The 18,232-nt window shown below is 35.8% G+C and overlaps 2 protein-coding genes across 3 annotated transcripts in view; both read right to left on the bottom strand.

Annotated features, from left to right (window-relative positions):
* Positions 1-956: 956 nt before the first annotated feature.
* On the bottom strand, positions 957-14,375 carry pias1 (protein inhibitor of activated STAT 1). Its single transcript, XM_015399440.1, has 14 exons — positions 14,334-14,375; positions 12,261-12,693; positions 11,997-12,081; positions 11,807-11,854; positions 8,964-9,054; positions 8,724-8,858; positions 8,529-8,634; positions 7,377-7,450; positions 6,982-7,142; positions 6,158-6,291; positions 5,872-6,049; positions 4,902-5,038; positions 3,885-3,922; positions 957-3,340 (listed from the first exon to the last, which is right to left on the bottom strand). The coding sequence occupies exons 1-14, from the start codon at positions 14,355-14,357 to the stop codon at positions 3,014-3,016; spliced, it is 1,971 nt and encodes a 656-aa protein (XP_015254926.1). The 5' UTR covers positions 14,358-14,375; the 3' UTR covers positions 957-3,013.
* Positions 14,376-15,188: 813 nt separating this feature from the next.
* The window catches only part of skor1 (SKI family transcriptional corepressor 1), a 5,795-nt gene continuing 2,751 nt past the window's right edge, over positions 15,189-18,232 (bottom strand). The window contains exons 4-8 of one of the 2 annotated variants that reach the window (XM_015399433.1): positions 18,030-18,134; positions 17,852-17,911; positions 17,417-17,491; positions 15,846-15,920; positions 15,189-15,631 (exon numbers count right to left, since the gene is read on the bottom strand). In XM_015399433.1, coding sequence (XP_015254919.1) covers positions 15,534-15,631; positions 15,846-15,920; positions 17,417-17,491; positions 17,852-17,911; positions 18,030-18,134 — 413 coding nt within the window. In that variant the 3' untranslated portion in view covers positions 15,189-15,533. The remainder of the gene's footprint in view (positions 15,632-15,845; positions 15,921-17,416; positions 17,492-17,851; positions 17,912-18,029; positions 18,135-18,232) is intronic. The other variant, XM_015399434.1, reaches the window with a different exon arrangement.

Raw genomic sequence — 18,232 nt, 5'->3', positions numbered from 1 at the left:
GCAAATATTAGGGGAAAATGCAGTAAACAATAGATAATGTAGGTCCTTTCCAAATATATATGCATAAGTTTAACATAATACTTAATATATTATTAGAGTGCCTTGCATTACCATTTATGTCCCAATATTCCTACCAATTCCTGTGTTAATTATTTTATGAGAATGACTTTTGCTTTCCATAATGAATGTTTGTAATTTAAACATTGTTTAGCCTTTTTGTGTTTTTTTTGGTTAAAATGTTGCCATACTTCAAATTATACCCACATGGGCTGACGCTAATCAGAAAAGCTTTTATAGTATTTGTATTATGCATATGTTTATGTAATAAACCAGTAAAAACATATAACATTATACTCCCACCACCATGCTTGGCAATTAAAATGAGACACTACATTTAAATAAGCCCCAAGTATCTGACATTGGAAATATTAATTCCAATCTTTAATATGATTACATTTAGTCAGTGAAAGTCAGTTGCCTCCTACCATCAGAGATTAATTAGTGCCGTTTAGTGGAAGTTCTAATAGAGCTGTGTGATCTGGTCACATTAGAATAAGGCTAGACAAACCAGATGGGTGTAGCTTGAAAAAAAAAATATATAAATACATGGAAAAGTACTTTTATGAATAACGAAGGAATATCCAATGATGTAGGCTATTTCCCCTCCTAAGGAGCTTGAAATAAATGAAATTTAAAATATCATGAAGTTTAAGTTAAAATCTGGGGTATGATTGAGTCTTTCAATGAAAACTAAGGACAAAAACAATGAGTACCAAACACCAAATCAACTCCTTTGCATTAGACGCCTTCGTATTTAGACTTGAATGCTTTAAAAAGGGGGAAAACGCATTTAAAGGGAGCTGGAGTGCAGAAACCATTCACAATCCAGAAACCTGAAGACTCAAGAGACTTTGTAAAGAGGACGACTATAGTAGAAGACTAGGTGTTACACTGATTACAATAAAACATGGATTTATTGTAAGGCTTGTTACACATCTTCACCAGAGTAGCCGTTGCATGAGTCCCACACTAAAAAAAAAACAGAGGTTGCAGACAGTAAGGTTCCTGTATTTAAAATATGTAGGTTACTGAATTTTAATATTCTTTCTAATAAGAAGTTAGAGACTTTTCCAATACCTTTTTCCAACATCTATTCAAAATACGGATTATAATAAGCATGATCAGGGTTACCTAATTGTTTTACTTTTGTGATTTTGTGAACACTTAAATAATAGTAAAATGCTCTTTAAATGAGGAATGCCCTTCAGGGCTGAATCAGGGTTCCTCTCAGAACAAACGAGCCTGTAAAAAACAGTTTCTCCCATTACCATTTACAAATCAGCACAACAGACCTTCTCTCCTTCCAAAATGATCAAGCGTCTATTGAGTTATTGACATCATCTTATAGCAAAATGGACAGAAACTAAAAATGTTACAAAGCATGTCAAGCAACAGTGATATTTTTAAATAGCAATAATTATATAATTACAAAAGAAATATCACATACAATGACAGCAATGCATAATCACAAATCAATCCAATGCCGAAAATATATATGATAATAAATAATCCTAATCATAAAGACAAGTCAAGGAAAAGCGAAAATCAAATCAATTAAAAAGGAGGCATTCATGATCTTGAGGTTGTTTTACCTCTGGGCCAAAATGCATGTTGTGATTCACAAAGCCTAAGATCTAACAGTAATTTTGAAGGCTGTTGCAATTACATTACGAACCAAATGATAAAAAAGTCTCCAGGGGGTCTAGCATAGCACTCAAATAGGTGAGCTTTTAGATAACCAGCAGACAGAGAAGCTGAAGACTAACTGGGAACTTTAATGTGCAACTGCTCCACATAGACTTAATGCACAAAGACAAAAGAAACTAGTGCTATAATAAAACATCCACATAATGAAATGTAATCATCTTACTTAACCTCAAAAATTATAAACATCTATAGCCTTTCAAACTGACCAGAAACTAGCCATGTCTAGTATATGTGGAGCAGTAATTTGTCAGCGGGTCACTCTGTCTAGTTTTCTATGTTTGTTTTATTGTTTGTTTTATTTTTTTAGGATTACACAAAATAAACAGCAATACATTAAAGAAAAATGCTAACTTTTGCAAGTCTTTTGATATATATACTTATATCTACCATATATAAAGGTCCAATCGTGGGTGCTTGCTGGACCAGTGCCCTTCATTCACATGCTGAAACAGCCTGATCAAACTGACTTCCTCCCAATTGTGTGTTTATTGCGTAGAGATTGAGCAATAAAACATTATTCACTGTTCTTTGATTCGACTAAGGTAAGCGAGAAGGAAAAGAGCGCAGTAAGGACAACACGAGGGTCGCGCGCAGACTCCTGTATTTCTAGTGGCAACAGTTCCAAGAGGCATAGGAATGCTTCTTTAAAAAAATAAACAAATAGCACACACCTAATATAACTTACATCATAAATAATTATTTAAAAATAACAACCACAGCATGAATGGGTTAGAGTAAATAAATTTACAAAGATGGCAAAAAGAAAATGGCCAGATCTTTCTGCTGTCTAAACATTGTGAAAACGACGACACCATTTAGAACATAAAGTGCTACACATTTTCCCGTGTTGCTGAGGCCCACTTTTCATCAACAACAAGCCTGTTTTCTTTATATTCTAAACATGTCCCGATGCGGGGGGGTTGACTGCCTGGGGACTGTGCATCTTTGCTGAAATAATGCCGTTGACATAAAATATTGAAACAAACTGTAAAAACCAGGTACAAAAGCTACAATATAATCAAAAGACCACATGAAGAGGTGTGGAAAAAGTCTTCAGTCTCACACAAAAATATCAACGGAAGTAACGCACTGGACAAGAAGCGTCCCAAGTTTATATACATATGATAAGTAAAATTGAAAATAGATTTTTCCTCTCTGTACATAGCACTTTATTCTATCGTCTTCCACTTGTATTTACAAAGAACTCCTGTCCGAGGTCTCCCCTGTTCTTCAGTTCAGTGTGAATCTAGTCAAGAGAGATAACGTCAGATAAGGAGCCGTAAATGGCCGCCGCCGCCGCTGCTTCCATAGAAGACCTTGACAATCCTGAAAGGCTGTGGCTGTCTCTCTCCTTTTCACGTTCCCGTAGACTGCTAGAAGACACCAAACTGCTGGTGCTGCCGCTATTGCTGCCCCCGTTGGTGGTTGCCAGCGTGCTGCCCCCCGGGGTGGCTGACTGCTCTCGTAGCATCTGGGGGGAGCTGTAGGGCAGGAAGCGGTTGAGGAGCAGGTCGTGGTCTTCCGGGGCAGAGGCCGATGCAGCCGCTGCAGCAGCCATCACCATATTGTAATGCTTATGGGATACAGAGGAAATATTGTTTGTCAACAGAGGGATGCACAGAGCAGAATCCTCTCCTCCAAGTTTTCAATGTTAGCCAAACTGTCCGTTTCTTACACATGCATTGCCATTTCATTGCTTAATCCTTGTATTACATGCAAGGTCATTTTCTTATTATTTTGGACCCCCTCTAATACAAAGGTATCTATTCCACTCCTGGAGAGCTACTTTCTTGCATCTTTTAGATGCATCCCTTCTCCAAACCATCTGAATCAATCAGCTGAACGCAGTCATGAATATCCAGTCACCTGGCTACCCAGATGCTTGGTTAGGAGCCATTCATTTGGTTCAGATGTATTGGAGAAGGGAGTCTAAATGCTGCCAGACAATAATATTGAAGCAGTGGAGTTGGACACACCAGCCAGATTATAATGTCAAACAAAAAACATGAGTCCTATTGGCAAGTATGAAACAACAAACACTACAAAAGGTTAAAAAACACCACCCGATAAAAATAAACATAGGAGAAAAACTCAAGTAAAATGAATAAATACTATACCTGATTGTCACCTTGAAGGAAGGAGAAAAAATTCAGATCTGTAAAAGGAAGAAAACTTTAACTTTTTAATAATAATCTGGTTTAGAAAGCAGCTCATTATTATTTTTTGCTTTTGATTAAAATAAATATTTGAAAGCTTTAGGCCTGAAAACACTGGACAAGATTTAGCTTTGAATGTGATGGAAAATCAGATCGTATGAGGCTGTGACACTTAAAGCACAATGAAAACCAATGGGGCTGGTCAGACCACACACGATCCTATGCAACTGTGCGACTGAGATAGAACCCTGGGCTATTTTGGTAGAACCTATGCAGCAATTTGGCTGTAATGTCTTGAGTCAGACAGGAAGAAAAAAAGAAAGACACAGTGGCAAAGTGAAACACATCTGGTTTGGGGAAAATATAAAGTAAAATGGCTGAATTGCAAGTTAAAGCAGCCAGAGGAAACACACAGTGTATAATGCAAACAGGATAAAAATGGACATCAATGAACAGCTTACTTTAACCATGACAGGAGCTCAGTGGGAACAGAGAGACAATAAAATAGCAATCCTCTTTGAGCTTAAAAAATAACAAGTAGGGAAATGCACATCTTATCTGACTCAACCCTTTACAAAATTGAAAAACAAAACAGCAAGCTTAACTAACAGCTCTCTGAGAATCACCTGTAACTTAAAAAAACTATATTGTTATTTCGTACACACAGGGTGTATAATACACAAAAATTCATCTGGTAAAGCTCTCAATACATGTTCATTTCTATTTAAATGGCCTCAGCCAGTTATAAACCATTTGACTCTCTGGTCTGTGTTTTCTTTTCCTTTAAAATAGTTTTCATCTGATTTTGTAAATGTTTACATCCTTTCCCTGTTCTATTTAAGTGCAGTTTTGTCATGAAGTGGGGACTGCTTTGTATTTTGATTGAATGCTCTGCAGCTCTGATTTCCTTACATTAAAAAAAAAAGCCTCTTCAAAATATTTCTTTACTTTTTTATTCTTTATTCTATATTTCTTTACCTGGCAGATCACTTGTGTGATAATAGTGGCGGTAGTCCTGAATGAGGGGGGGTGGGGGAGGAATGTAGCTGCTCTCCACAGGGGGCATGCTGGGAGCTCTGGCCACAGGTGAAGCTTGGCTGTGCAGGTTCAACACTCTAATCAGAAACAAAGCCAGAGGATCAATTACATACAGGTTTAACACACGAGAGGATCATTTCAGTAAATAACAAAAATGAATAATCAAAAAGTTCATTTATTTCAGTACTTTAATTCAGAAAGGGAAACTTACTACACAGATTGGCATGTCTATTGGTACGAACAAGGTGGGAATATTGCTGCCACAAGCCGTTCTCGCACATAAAAATGATAGAATGTGATTTGATGCTAGTGATTAGTTTAGGTATTTTTTAGGAGATAGCCATTTAATGTAAATGGGAGAAAAAATAGCTGTCAAACAAAATTATTTATTTTTCTATATTTTAATGGCCTTAATTTTCATCTATTTCATTTACTACCTTCTAAAGCTCCGTGGACAACCTGGGATTGGTGACCTGAGGGAGAGGGTGTATACAGATTCCTGTGCCTCCTTGTACCCACCTGTTTAAAATACCTTAAAAGGAGTTTTTAGTGATGAGCTCCAAATGTTATTTATTTATTTTATTTTTGTCTTGGATAACTTTGTTTTTTCTGAACCTTTTCTGAATATTCTGTTTCAGGCAATAGCCTGTAAAAACCAAACATTTTAAATAAATAATCTGAAAATGATCATCTGTTAGCCAATCGGTATCCTTTATAACCCCTCAACTGGTCATAAAATATTAAAAACACAATCACTGATTATCTAAACTGTTCTAAATTTCCGACGGACAGAATTTGACCTGAGTTTTACTTCTGGAATTGAATCAGTTAAATAGATGAACTTTTTGATGAACCCTGAATATTTTGGATGCTTCTAAATGAAAAGGGATGAAGTGATTTTGAAGCTTACCCTTTGGTTGGAGGTGGAGAGACTGGAGACAGTGAAGGACAGACCCGTTTTGGAGGGGGCTCCTCATCCTGCTCGTCTTCTGAGGAGCTATCCAGTGTCAAATCGATCACATCGACTTTCTTGTTGTTGTCATTAGATGACCCCCGTTTATGCTCATGGGAGTCTGCTCTGGACGAATCTACCCACAGAAAGGAAACAAGGAAGAAAGAGACAGAAAACTCACTCTGTGCTCAGAGATCCCACTGAACAGCAGATTGGGAATTGTTTAAATACACAGACTACACACCGCTGTCCACTCCATTGTAGGAAGCAGACACCTCTTGGACCTCTTTCTTTGACTTCATGGGGGCCCAGCTTCCATCTTCCTTAAACTGGATTTCATCACAATCAGAGCAGCTGTTCAAGATTTCCATGAACAGCCTGTGAAAATAATCCACCCATAAATCAGAAACTCCACCTTCATTGTCATCCACATCAGCAAATAAAACAACTCAGAGGTAATTTTAACTGCCAACAGAGTTTAGAAGAATCTCCATGGAGTCATAAATCCAGAAAAAAACACATCTAAGAGGTTTTCCCAAAATATTCAAATGTTTTAACTTAAATTAAATCAGATATTCAAAAACTTAAACGACCCACAGAACGCCACATTTAGGAGTTATCATACTCTGAGCACCATGCATTAAGATTCTGTATGGTTAATCATTCATTTAGCTGATTGGATGGATTGCGACTTCATGACAGAGGCAAATTATTGATGGAAAAAAAAAAAAGACAGAAGCTAAAAATGGGGATTAATCTCAACCGATATAATCCCTACAATATTGAACGATTACTTTGAAAATGTTTTTCTACAACAATGCAGCAGGTTACACAGTATTAGACTTGTGTTAGATGTCTGTAGAGTGCCTCATACATTATGAAGATCTTAGTCTTCTGCTGTATCATTCCCCAGTTAGGTTCACAATTACCCTTTGCAAACAGTCTTGATTTGATCTGAATTGAAAATAAATAAGTTTTATAAGTGTAATGAGGGTGTGGAGTGTTCCAGCTGCAGCACTGTTTTAAACCAACTTGTTAAGATCTGACACAAACTCTGATCAGGCTCACCCATCAATAATGAGATGCTCGTATGGTGCCTTTTTGTCACAAACCGGACACACCCAAGTCGGCTTCTTCTCATTCATTTGGATATAAAGTGTAGCGTCAAAGCACTGTAGGTGAGAGCATGTCATTGATCGGCAAGGGATAGTCAGTCTCATCTTTCCCAGCTGTAGAAAGGGACACATAAGAGCAGCAGTTAATAAAAAATGACTCTTAACCAACCCTGAAAGCCTTGTTCTAAATTATTACCTCCTCTTTCTTTCACTATTTGTTAAACAGAACAAACAATTTACCTCTTAATTTAAATTCTTTAAGTGACAATGGTTAAAAAAATATCTACAGCTTTCAAACTAATGAGCTACACAAAAAAACTGAGCAAGATAGTAGAGAACAGTATTTACAGGACAAAGGAGAGAGACTCGTAGACTGGTGGTGGCGATCTCACTCTCTGGATCCGCAGTCAGTTTCTCCTTAACTATCGGATGAAAAAAGAGAGAATTGAATAAGTTAAACATGTATTTAATCATCCACATACCCCAAATGTACGTATGGAACTCAGCAAACTGTTTCCTTTCACATAACAATGTCAAAAAACATGCATGTAAATCCATCAGATCTATTACCGGTAATGTCTTAAATGGACGACAGGATGATTGGAAACTCTATAACAAAGAAGAAACCCCTTAAAATATCTCTCGGGTAAAGTAAAGGAGCCGGGAAATTTTCCTCAGGCTGCTGTTTAATATGGTACAAGATAAAAGCAGCATCTCACTGAAGTTATTACAGTTAAAGAGGATAAAACTAGCCATTATGGAGCAGGGTCTCCTAACTTTTTCTTCTATTAGAAAAATCCATTTTCGATCAAATCGTTGGTGTTTAAGCTCAATTAAATCAGATTCTCTTCCAGAGATAAACAGAAAAAATAAGACTGGAAACCAATATGTAATCTGGTCACCATATGTGATATAGTCTCCATGTGAATGAAAATCTTTAAAAAGAATGTGAGATGACAAATGAAAAGCTGATATAAACAACAACAAAAACTGTCCTGCACAATTATATGAATAGGAAGTGTTGTGTGAGAGTTAAAGGCGACATCAGAGGGCTGGTAAACACCACACCAGAGATATTATCGAACATTAGTAGCCTGTTCCTGGCCTTCAAGATAAGAAAACTATTTTAAACAAAAAAACAAAAAAAACTTAATGACCTATTCAGATTCTTACTTTCTTGGAATGTGGCATTGAGTTAATTTTTTTTGTGTCTCATTTCTTCATAAGGACCTTCAACTGCCTTCAGAATTTAACTAAGAACAGAGAAACCTATACTTTCACACCATGAAACGTTTACAAACATAAGACTCTTCAGATAAAGAAGTCACATAATCAATGAAAGGGCAGATTTCAACAGGTGTCTTTCAGTTAAGTTCTTCCCACTTCTTCCATTAACAGAAAACACACAACATAAAGTAACTAGACCGTTAGATAAAGTCACGAAAGGAAGTGCTATCTATCAGTCAAAACGTCAACATATTAAGAAAAGTGTTTACTCACTCAGGGCTCTTGAGTGGTCAGGGTTTCTAATGCCTTTGGCCCGTAGTCTTTGCAACAACACTGCAGATGACTGCTGTCTCACCAAATACACCGCCATAGAAAAATTCTGACCACAAAAGAAAACAAACGGTCATACTGATGTCCCATTTATAGTTGCAGCCCCCCCCTTCCATCATCATGATTTAACATTCTCACCCTTCCAATTTCCGAGGTCCAGGACACCACAATCGTGTTGGGGACAGTGGTAGATAGCCGGACAAGAGACGTTATGTTAATAGGACGGCTGGGCCTTTTTGGTTCCACTCCGTTTTTTGTGGGAGGAAGGTAACCCTGTGAAAAGAAGAACACATTTTTTTTTTATTTTATTTTAACAAAAGCAAACTGCATAAAACACAAACTTTAAAGCCCAGAGCAAAATAAGGTGTTAAGACTTACTGGGAGATTACATGGTTTGCCATTAACCTTCACACACAAATTGGGAGGGAAATGGTCTTCTTGAGGACAGCTAGTCTCCGATAAGCAAAATCTGAAAATAATAAGAAAGTACTTTATTGATGTGCGTATATTCAGATGTGAAAAGGGGGTCAGGGGTGGGAAAAGATGGGAAGGATTAAACCTCTCTGGGGAGGTATGGGAATACTCCCCCAGAGGAAAACTGAGTAGCATCTAATTTTAAAGCATCAGACTAGTGTAACTTTATTAGAATAGTCAAGAAAAGTTATAGAACATTAGTTAATATTCAAGGATGAAAGCAGTTTTAAATTCATGCCAGTAATATTATTCTGACATGACTATTTCTCCTAAGTCCAGCATTACCTTGTTTTAAATCCAATTTCATAAAAATTATTGAACAATAAATGCCCTGCTACCATGTATGCACGCTCTTTAATGCAGTAGATGGGAAAGCCTTTATTGAATTATGGTAATGAAACTTAGGGAAAGTTTTTTTTTTTTTTTTTATTAACCGATAACTTTGGCTCAAAACCTACTGTTTGTTGGGAGAAAAAAAAGATATGTAAAAAAGGACCAGTTATTTTAACTCTAGAGGAATAAATGTAACCTTTCCTGGATATACCCGTTTTTCTCTTTTCCCACTCACTGAAATACTTACTTCATTTGGACTGATAATACAAATTACTAAATACTAAAAGTGCCATGAGAATTCAGAGCTGTATTAAATAAATTGAAATAAAATGTGAAAATATAAAAGAAAACAGAGAAACAAAAGTCTCAACAACAGAGGGGAATATTTATATCTTATTTAACTTAATAGAAATGGAGCAGCTATAAGAGAGAGCGAGTTAATGAAGGCTTATGTGCCTTTTTATCTGGGTCTATATCTAAAAACCCTACCAGAAATAATGAAATATTTATATGACATTGTATAGGCATTACTTGGAAGAAATCAAATCTTCCCAGTCCGGCCTCTGATTTGAATGGTTTGCAGTAACGGGTTTAGTTCCAGCCTTTACATAATGTAACCACTTAATGTAGCTCACTAAAAGTTAATGTTAGCTTGTGTCAGATAACATCCTCACAAAGCCTCTCAGCATCCATTCAGGTCCAAACATTAAACCTAGGGATGTCCCGATCCTATTAACCAAAAAACTAACATCAGATTTTAACGACATCTAAAATCTCTGATACTTTCATGCTGATAGAAACTCTCTGCTTCTGTCCAAAGTTCCTGTAACTCATTGGTTCATTTTACACGGGTCGGTTGTTTTTCATACCCTTTGTTGTTGACTTTTGTTCCCATTTTAGTATTATTATTTGATCAAGCCTTTTTCTAAAATTCTCCAGCATAAAATAAAAAAAAGCTGGTTTGATTCTTGCCAATATCATATTGAATCAATATCAGTATCTAACTGGAAATGAAAAAGTTGAACCAGGATACGCACAATTCAAATCACAGATTCGTAACTGTTGTCTGCGTAAAGCTCACATCTCGTGGTCAGCACACTCCAATCAGCTAGCAGTATTCACACTAATATTGCAATAATGTAGCTCTAGTTCGTCAACATGTTATGAAAACCAGGGCTCCCTCCTATAGAAATACACCCATGCCGCTATTCTGTGTAATTAAACTATTTCTTGGATAACTACAACCACCTTAATTCCATAGTATTTGTTTTTCATCAGTTCTATCCCATTCACATGACCAATTTGGGATTCAAAAGGCAAATTCTGCCAAAAAGGGAGTGATTGTCATGTTTGACAGCAAATGCCCAGAGAAACGTCACTTACACAGGTTCATTCACTTTCCCTATAAAGTAGGTTTACTTCTATCAGTTCTTCATTTATACTTTAGCAACACTATACTATGACTGAACACTGCTTTAAGGGCATGCCCAAACAGAACATCAGTGTGAACAAAACAAGAGGCAGAGAACACTTAAAGGCACCTAGCATGGTTTATTCTGCAATTTAGAATAAACCATGCGATATTGTGATTAAAAAAAAAAAAAAAAAACATTAAGAGATTGCCTATAAAAAGTATGGCATCTTATGTTTGGAGAAAAAAAAAGAAACAAATGTTTTAAATGGCAGGCAGAAAAACCCCAAAGGAACATTTTACAAAAATGTTTAGCTTGGCTATATTTATACACCATTTTTTTTTTTTTTTGTTCCCAACCACTTCTATAGGAGTCATTGATATTTTGTGGGATAGACCAAGTAGCACAGAAAAAAAAAAAAATCTTTGTATTATTTTCTATCAGACATCTGTCTCATTTAACATCAAACTTGAAGTGCTGACACAAACTTTAACAAGGCTTGGTCATTCTAACACATCAATCTAGATCCTTTAAAGGTCAAGTTGGCTGCATGTTTACGGTGATAGTCCCACTGGAAAGAGAACCACTATGCAAGGCAACCCTTGTCTAACCTTTATAGCTTCTGGCAAAATATTCTCCGGGAATTGTTTTGTATTTAGCCCCGCCCACCTTCCCAACAACTCTGAAGAAAATCATGCCTGAAGCATGATGCTCCAGCTGCTATGTTTTATCATGGAAATGCCAAATTCAGAGTGATCAGCACTGAAAAAGAATGTATAATAATGCCAATACTTTAAAATCATGTGCTAGAAATCTTAATTAAAAAAATTTGTCGATACATTTAAGACATATGAACCGTTTTAAATGGCACAAAAAAGTTAGATTGACATCTAAGGAGTATTTTTGAGTGCCGCAGCTGAAGTTTCATTCTGTTTTTTAAGTGGATGCAAAAGCAAACACACTCATTAGACTGACATAAAAGAAAAAGGGCGCTATGCATACCTTAACTGAACTTGAACAGCAAAGTCACATTTGGTCCCAGAGATGTCCCTTAAAAAAACATGATTCAACAGTTAATTACACAACATAATAACTAAAACATACATTAAAAGACAGCAATTTTATAAAGTGAAATAGGGTGTCATTATTTACTCTGTTTGCTTTTATTTTTAACAGCAGCTTTCTTACTTACATCGAACTGCTGATCTGTTGAACTTGCTGTGGTGTTAATGCAAAGGCATAACATGCTTCCTGGAACCTCTGACTATTGTCTGAAACTTAAAGAAAAAAGAAAGCAAAAGCATAAAGTCAGATGAGAACCTACAGAGAGTATATTGTGTACTTCCCTCAAAAGCCATTTTTCAGATGCACCTATGAGCTTAAAACTTGACTGTATGCTCAAACAGGAGGATTGTTATAACTGTAAACACAGCTGAGAGGCTAGTTGTAGGCTTACCCAGGCTCGTTGGCTTAATGAGCTCATCCAGAACGTCATAGAATGGCAATCTCTGAAGCTTGACGTCAGGGTGCACAGGGTGCAGCGCGGAGGAGAGGTGAGGCAGACTCAGCTCATGCTTAGGTCCAAGAAGAGAAACAGGCAGCAGTGGTGAAGGAGAGCTGTGGCCATCAAATCCTAGCTGAGCGAGGCCAGATGGTAAACTGGATGCAGAATGAACGACAGGAAGAGCTAGGTCCACTGGCGAAACCATTTTGGTTGGGAACCGCCGTCTGTAGAGTTCTTTGATCTTCATCTGCACAGCAGGACTACAGCCAGCCTTGAGTAGGTGGAGAGCTTTGGTCAAAAGTTCATGTTTGCGCCCATGCTTATTCCGTCCTGCATAGCCCAACAACACCTGGAGCTCAGAAACTCGAAGGCTCATTACCATTTGCTGTTAAAAAATGAAGAGTGAGGAAAGAGGGTCTATAAAAACTGGGAATATGCAGTTTTCTAATCCACTCTGCATAAAGAAAAGATTCAATGTTCTTTTTGATTTCTTGCTTCCAAAGACTACCACTGTACTACATTTTACTACCCATTAAATCCCCAAATGTTTTACTTTCTTACAAACTGTTTGCTTTGTACAGACAAAAATCTGTCAACCAACAGCATCAAATATCGAACACCTTTTTAATTAAGGGACATTGACTTTTGTATTTAATCACATCACATGTACAAGTAGAAAATCTCAAATTTTCTTAATTAACAAGAGAATTTAAAACTACGAATTTTGACAAAAAAAAATAAAAAATAGCCAATTAGCCCTAATAGAAACTGGAAATGGTATCGACCAAGAAAAGCATGTTTGGTATGCCTAAAAAATAATTAGATCAAGGCTTTACCTCAACACAAGTTTGTTTGTTCAATTATTTAGTCTATAAAAAAAATAATCGTAACAAACCTAGATAATCTGTGCATAATTCCTACTCTTAATACACACCTTTGTGCTTAAATCTCTCAAATTGAAGAATGAGTTCAGTTAAGTTATACAACACTATTGGAAGAATATAATACTGCAGGCTATAGATACATGCATTTATAGACAAAAATAGTCAGTCCTTAGTTTTGATGCATGTTTTTTTTTACTATCCATATATTTGATTTGCTGATCGCCACTCAGTGCTGATTATGGGCAAATGAGCCTACTCTACTATAGATGGTAAGTGTGAAATACTTTATCCTATAGGGAAGCACATCTAAATGTCAACACTCCAATAATGCCTTCAACTCACCCTAAAAACGGTTCTCCCTTCCTAAGGTTGCTAAACCGTTACATTTCAAAAATAGCTCTGTGCTAAAAAAGCAGTGGTATTAGTGCACATATTTGATTGCATTCATAACAATACAAAACAATACTTTAAAAATGTATACGAAAGGTACTGTCTTTTGATCTGCTAAACTATATATAGAAGGAATGGAGAGGAAGATAACAAATGTAGTTAGCTACCCTAGCTACCACCAGCTATGTGATCCAAGTGCTATTTGCATAAAAATGGACAAAGGATTTAATTTGTACTTTATCTCGAACTATAAAAACCAACAAGAGTCACAATATCACCAGATCTTGCATTAAAGCCTGACAGATTTTAATCAAAATATAGCAATAATTCAAGTTGACATGCGCTTCTATTCCAGGGAATAGCCATAGCCCATTTTTCTACAGACACCCGTTCACACAATCGTGTAAAAAACAAGGATAGCTATCTGACCCCGCTGTGCTGATCAATTTAATGCATTGAAAAACTTCAAGGTTTCATCAATAATCAGATCTATTTATTATATTGTGAGCAGGTGAACTCCAGGGGCAGTCTAACGGGAACATCGGCAACAATAACAAAGCTAATGCTATCGAACTAGCCTGGAGCTAACGCTATTCTGGTTTCTTCTGCTCAGCTGTTTATTCGTCATATACTTTCGTAAAAATTCCACTCAGGTGTCTACCGCCGAATATCCGGATTGTTGTGGCGTCAGTGTTAAAGTTTCGGTGATTGTAACATATACTTGTCAAGCTAATGTACAGAGCAGGTTTACCTTCAGTTCCGCACTCTCCGCCATCTCGTTACATTGGGTGCGCATGCGCAACTCAGCTTCCCTCAAGGGACTCAATGCTGTTCTGCACATTCCCCAACAGATGGCGCTGTTGCAACGTTTTTATCATTTGCATCATTTCTAAACTTGATGGATTAAAACGGACACTGGCCACTAAAGTAATTTTAAATTAAAAGGATTATGTTAGTCCACGTCATGCACTAATGGAATACATAAATTGATCGATTTGAGTAGCAACCTTACAATAGACTTCAAACAGAATCAATAATCCAATGAAACCATACAAATAATCAGTGCACATATTAGCCCTAAGCAGTTATTTTCCAAGGGATAACTAAGATTTTGCAAGTTATCAAGATGAAAAACTAAAAAGCAGAGTAACCGTTTATACATCGACTAAATATCTTTTTAAGAGAGTGTAAAACATATCTGAAACTGCAATTCAACAATACATCAACAATAATTTTGGTGTCAACTTATGTAGTGTTTGCGCAAAATCATATTCATAGGCGAAATTTAGAAATAAAAAAATGAAATCAATAAACACATAAACCAAAAGCACAGCAATATTTGTTTCAATAAAATTATTTATTTTTCAGCAATGGGAACAAATGTTACAGTGACAAATAAGCTTCTCTTATTATATCATTATATGGACGCAGATGCACAAGTTTTGTCCACTGATTTTTTTTAACCCATTAGAAACAAATACAACAACTAAACAGAGTATTTTTTGCTGAAAAGTAATTTAAAGTGCATTAAATCCAATGTTTGTGACTGATCTTAACTGGCAAATAAAGGAACCAAAGGCTTATTTATAATAGAGGAGAAATGGAGCTTGGAACAAAAATAATGACAGGTAAAAACAAAACATAAATAATCCAATATAGGACAACTACTGTCATTGCACTTTGCCACAAAACGGAAACGAGAGGTGATGGCATAATTTCAGTAAAACAATCTACAGCCTATTCAGGATGGTGTCATAAATACTGGGGTGGTAATACACATTTTTCAAATGTTACATATAATTACAGGTTGTTCTTTTTTAAGTTTGATAAATCAGCAAAACAAACTGAGGTTTATTTATTTTTTCATGTATTTCTCCAAGCACAGATGCTTGACAAGAGCTGCAAATGGGTCCCTTTTACCAGTCTTCTGACCTACAAACATGTCCGACACTCAAGGTGGCAGTAGAGGAGATTTGAATGTGCAGGATCCTGTGCAGTGCCGAGGAGTTAACATCTTACAGGAGAAATGGTGTAATGCGTCGTGAGCTTCTAGAGGGAGAAAACCAAATCAATAGTGTACAAGCAAACGGGGTGCGCTCTTGAAAAATACGCCCACATCTTTAGGTGTATAGCTACAGATCAACCAGGCAAATCAATAAGTGGTTTCTTCTAGATATAAACAAAAATCTTAAAATTTAAATATATTTCTGCAAGTGGAAAGAAACTTGTGTGGATGTATCATCTTTTGCTTTATTGCTCTCACCTCTAACGATGTGAAGCTGCTGGACCATTTCCTCTCTGTAGGAAAGCTCTCGTTTCATTTGATCTTGAAAATTATCTGAGAAACAGGAGTCAATATTAAATCTTATTTCCAAGAGAAAGAAAGAAAGAAAGAAAGAAAGAAAGAAAGAAAGAAAGAAAGAAAGAAAGAAAGAAAGAAAGAAAGAAAGAAAGAAAGAAAGAAAGAAAGAAAGAAAGAAAGAAAGAAAGAAAGAAAGAAAGAAAGAAAGAAAGAAAGAAAACAATAAAAAACAACGATAGTTAATAGGATGCATTCTTTATTCATTTTTTAAAGTCTGAATTTTTAAGTTGAAAAAATTGCGCACTGAGGGAAGTCATAAGGAAGATTCTATCGACCAGGTTGGAACCATAGAGAACCATTCATTTTTACACTGCTTAACTGCCTCTAGGGGGCACTGTTCTCAAGCTGAAGCCGCAGAAAGTGCTTCAATCTTGCTCAAAGTCACATTAACGCGGTGGCGTTAAAGCAATTGCGTGTTTATTTGAGCAAGTTTTGCAATGTATCGGTCAGAAATAAAACTTATAAAATATGTTTTCATTTACATATGTATTATTAAAAACACATTTGTTGTTTGTTTGCCTAGTTAGAAATTACACAGAAACAGTGTTCTAATATTTAAAAATAATAGTAAATCTGAAAACATATCAAATTCTCATCTGCAGTCATCTTGCAAATTTGTTGTGGCAGAGTTGATGTTGTTTTTTGCATTAGGCCTACTTTTTGCAGATAAATATAATTTTGTCTCAGTTTACTTGTATCAACAACTATTTTTTAAACTGTTTTTAACGTGAAGTGAATTGTTTATTACAAAGAATATTTTATGTCCAAATAACAGAGAATGAATAATCCCATCAATTTAGTGAATCTGTTTGAAGCCTTTAGACGTTTTGATATAGTGTAACTCCGATTTACAGATTTTAACACGATTTTAAAATAATTCTCCAGGAACAATCTTTATTTCATGTGTTTCAAGAGGTCTGAGGAAACATCAAATAACAAATTAGCCTACTCATATTTCTTTTTTGTTTATTGTTGTTGATTTTAAAAAGTGTAATAATCCAAAGACTGTTTTCATACAATAAAATAACAGACTTTTCATTCCTAAATGTCTGAAAGTCCGTTTTTGTTATTTGCAGAAAAGACAATTAAATAGCCTTTAATAATAATAATAAAAAAATCACATGAGGAAAAATACACAGCTATTTTTATTTTAAAGTAATTAAAGTTATGATTTTCTAGATTTTTACCCGAGCTATGTGAGGACAAAAGAGCTTTGATAGTTTGAGCACCAATGTGGAAATAAGGCATACTAGCAGATTTTTATTGTGTAAACAATTTCATCAATACAATTTTGACTCTATATGAAATATAAATGACACCCTTAAAATAAAAGGTAAAATAATAAGATTTGTAGATTTGCTTCACTGTAAATAAAATCCGAGGCACCGCTTTTGTCAGAGGGCTTGCAATAAGCAATACACTGCTCTCAAACAGTGGTGATAAAAATCCAACACTGCTTTAAAAATTCTTACCTTTTAGGTTCTGAAATTCGCGCTCTAGCTTTTTCCTCAGCTCGACTTGTTCCAACAGCTGCTTCTGCAGCTCCTCTAAAAAAGCAGGCAAAAGAGGGAGCATTAGTGGAGGAGCAGAGAAACAGGCGCTGGGAGCCTTTTTTACCTCGCATCTAGGACAACTTTCTATTTTTAATCACAACGATGATGATGATTTCATTACTGGAATAAGAATTCAGAGCAAAGCTCACTGAGTCTAATCTCAGTCTAAAAATAAAGAGATAGAAAATGAAACCTCTCCCAGGGATTTTAGTGTAAAAGTTATGAGAAATAAAGAAACTTGGCAAATGCAAGGATCGTTAGAGGTGTGTGTATATATATATATATATATATAAAATTGCTGAGAATAATTATTATTACACAACAACAGTGATACTTCTATAATTATTGCCTTACCTTTTGCTAAACTTTGGAACTCTCTCTGTATTGGTACATCTCTGGCTGCCATGTCATCACCTATATTCACACAAATTAGGTTTATAAATTTTTATTGGAAAAAGTACAAAATTGTGCATTGAAACAAAGCTGTAAGCAAATAAAAAATAATAATAATAAACAAACTTTTGGAGCTTACCCTCATCTGGGTCTCGGTGGCTCTCCTCGCTGCTTTGTCCATTAAAAGATTTCGTTTCAATTTCTTCCACTGTTGAAGACGGCTCTTCTTTACTTGTGCTTTCATCTTGAGAAAAGAAATCAAATAAAATTAAGAAAAAAAATGCTCTTTTGCTTTTTGTGAAATATATATATATATATATATATATATATATATATATATAT

Source organism: Cyprinodon variegatus, unplaced genomic scaffold, assembly GCF_000732505.1.
Source record: "Cyprinodon variegatus isolate N-32 unplaced genomic scaffold, C_variegatus-1.0 Scaffold1012, whole genome shotgun sequence".
Lineage (NCBI taxonomy): Eukaryota > Metazoa > Chordata > Actinopteri > Cyprinodontiformes > Cyprinodontidae > Cyprinodon > Cyprinodon variegatus.
This window is presented reverse-complemented; position numbering and strand designations above follow the sequence as displayed.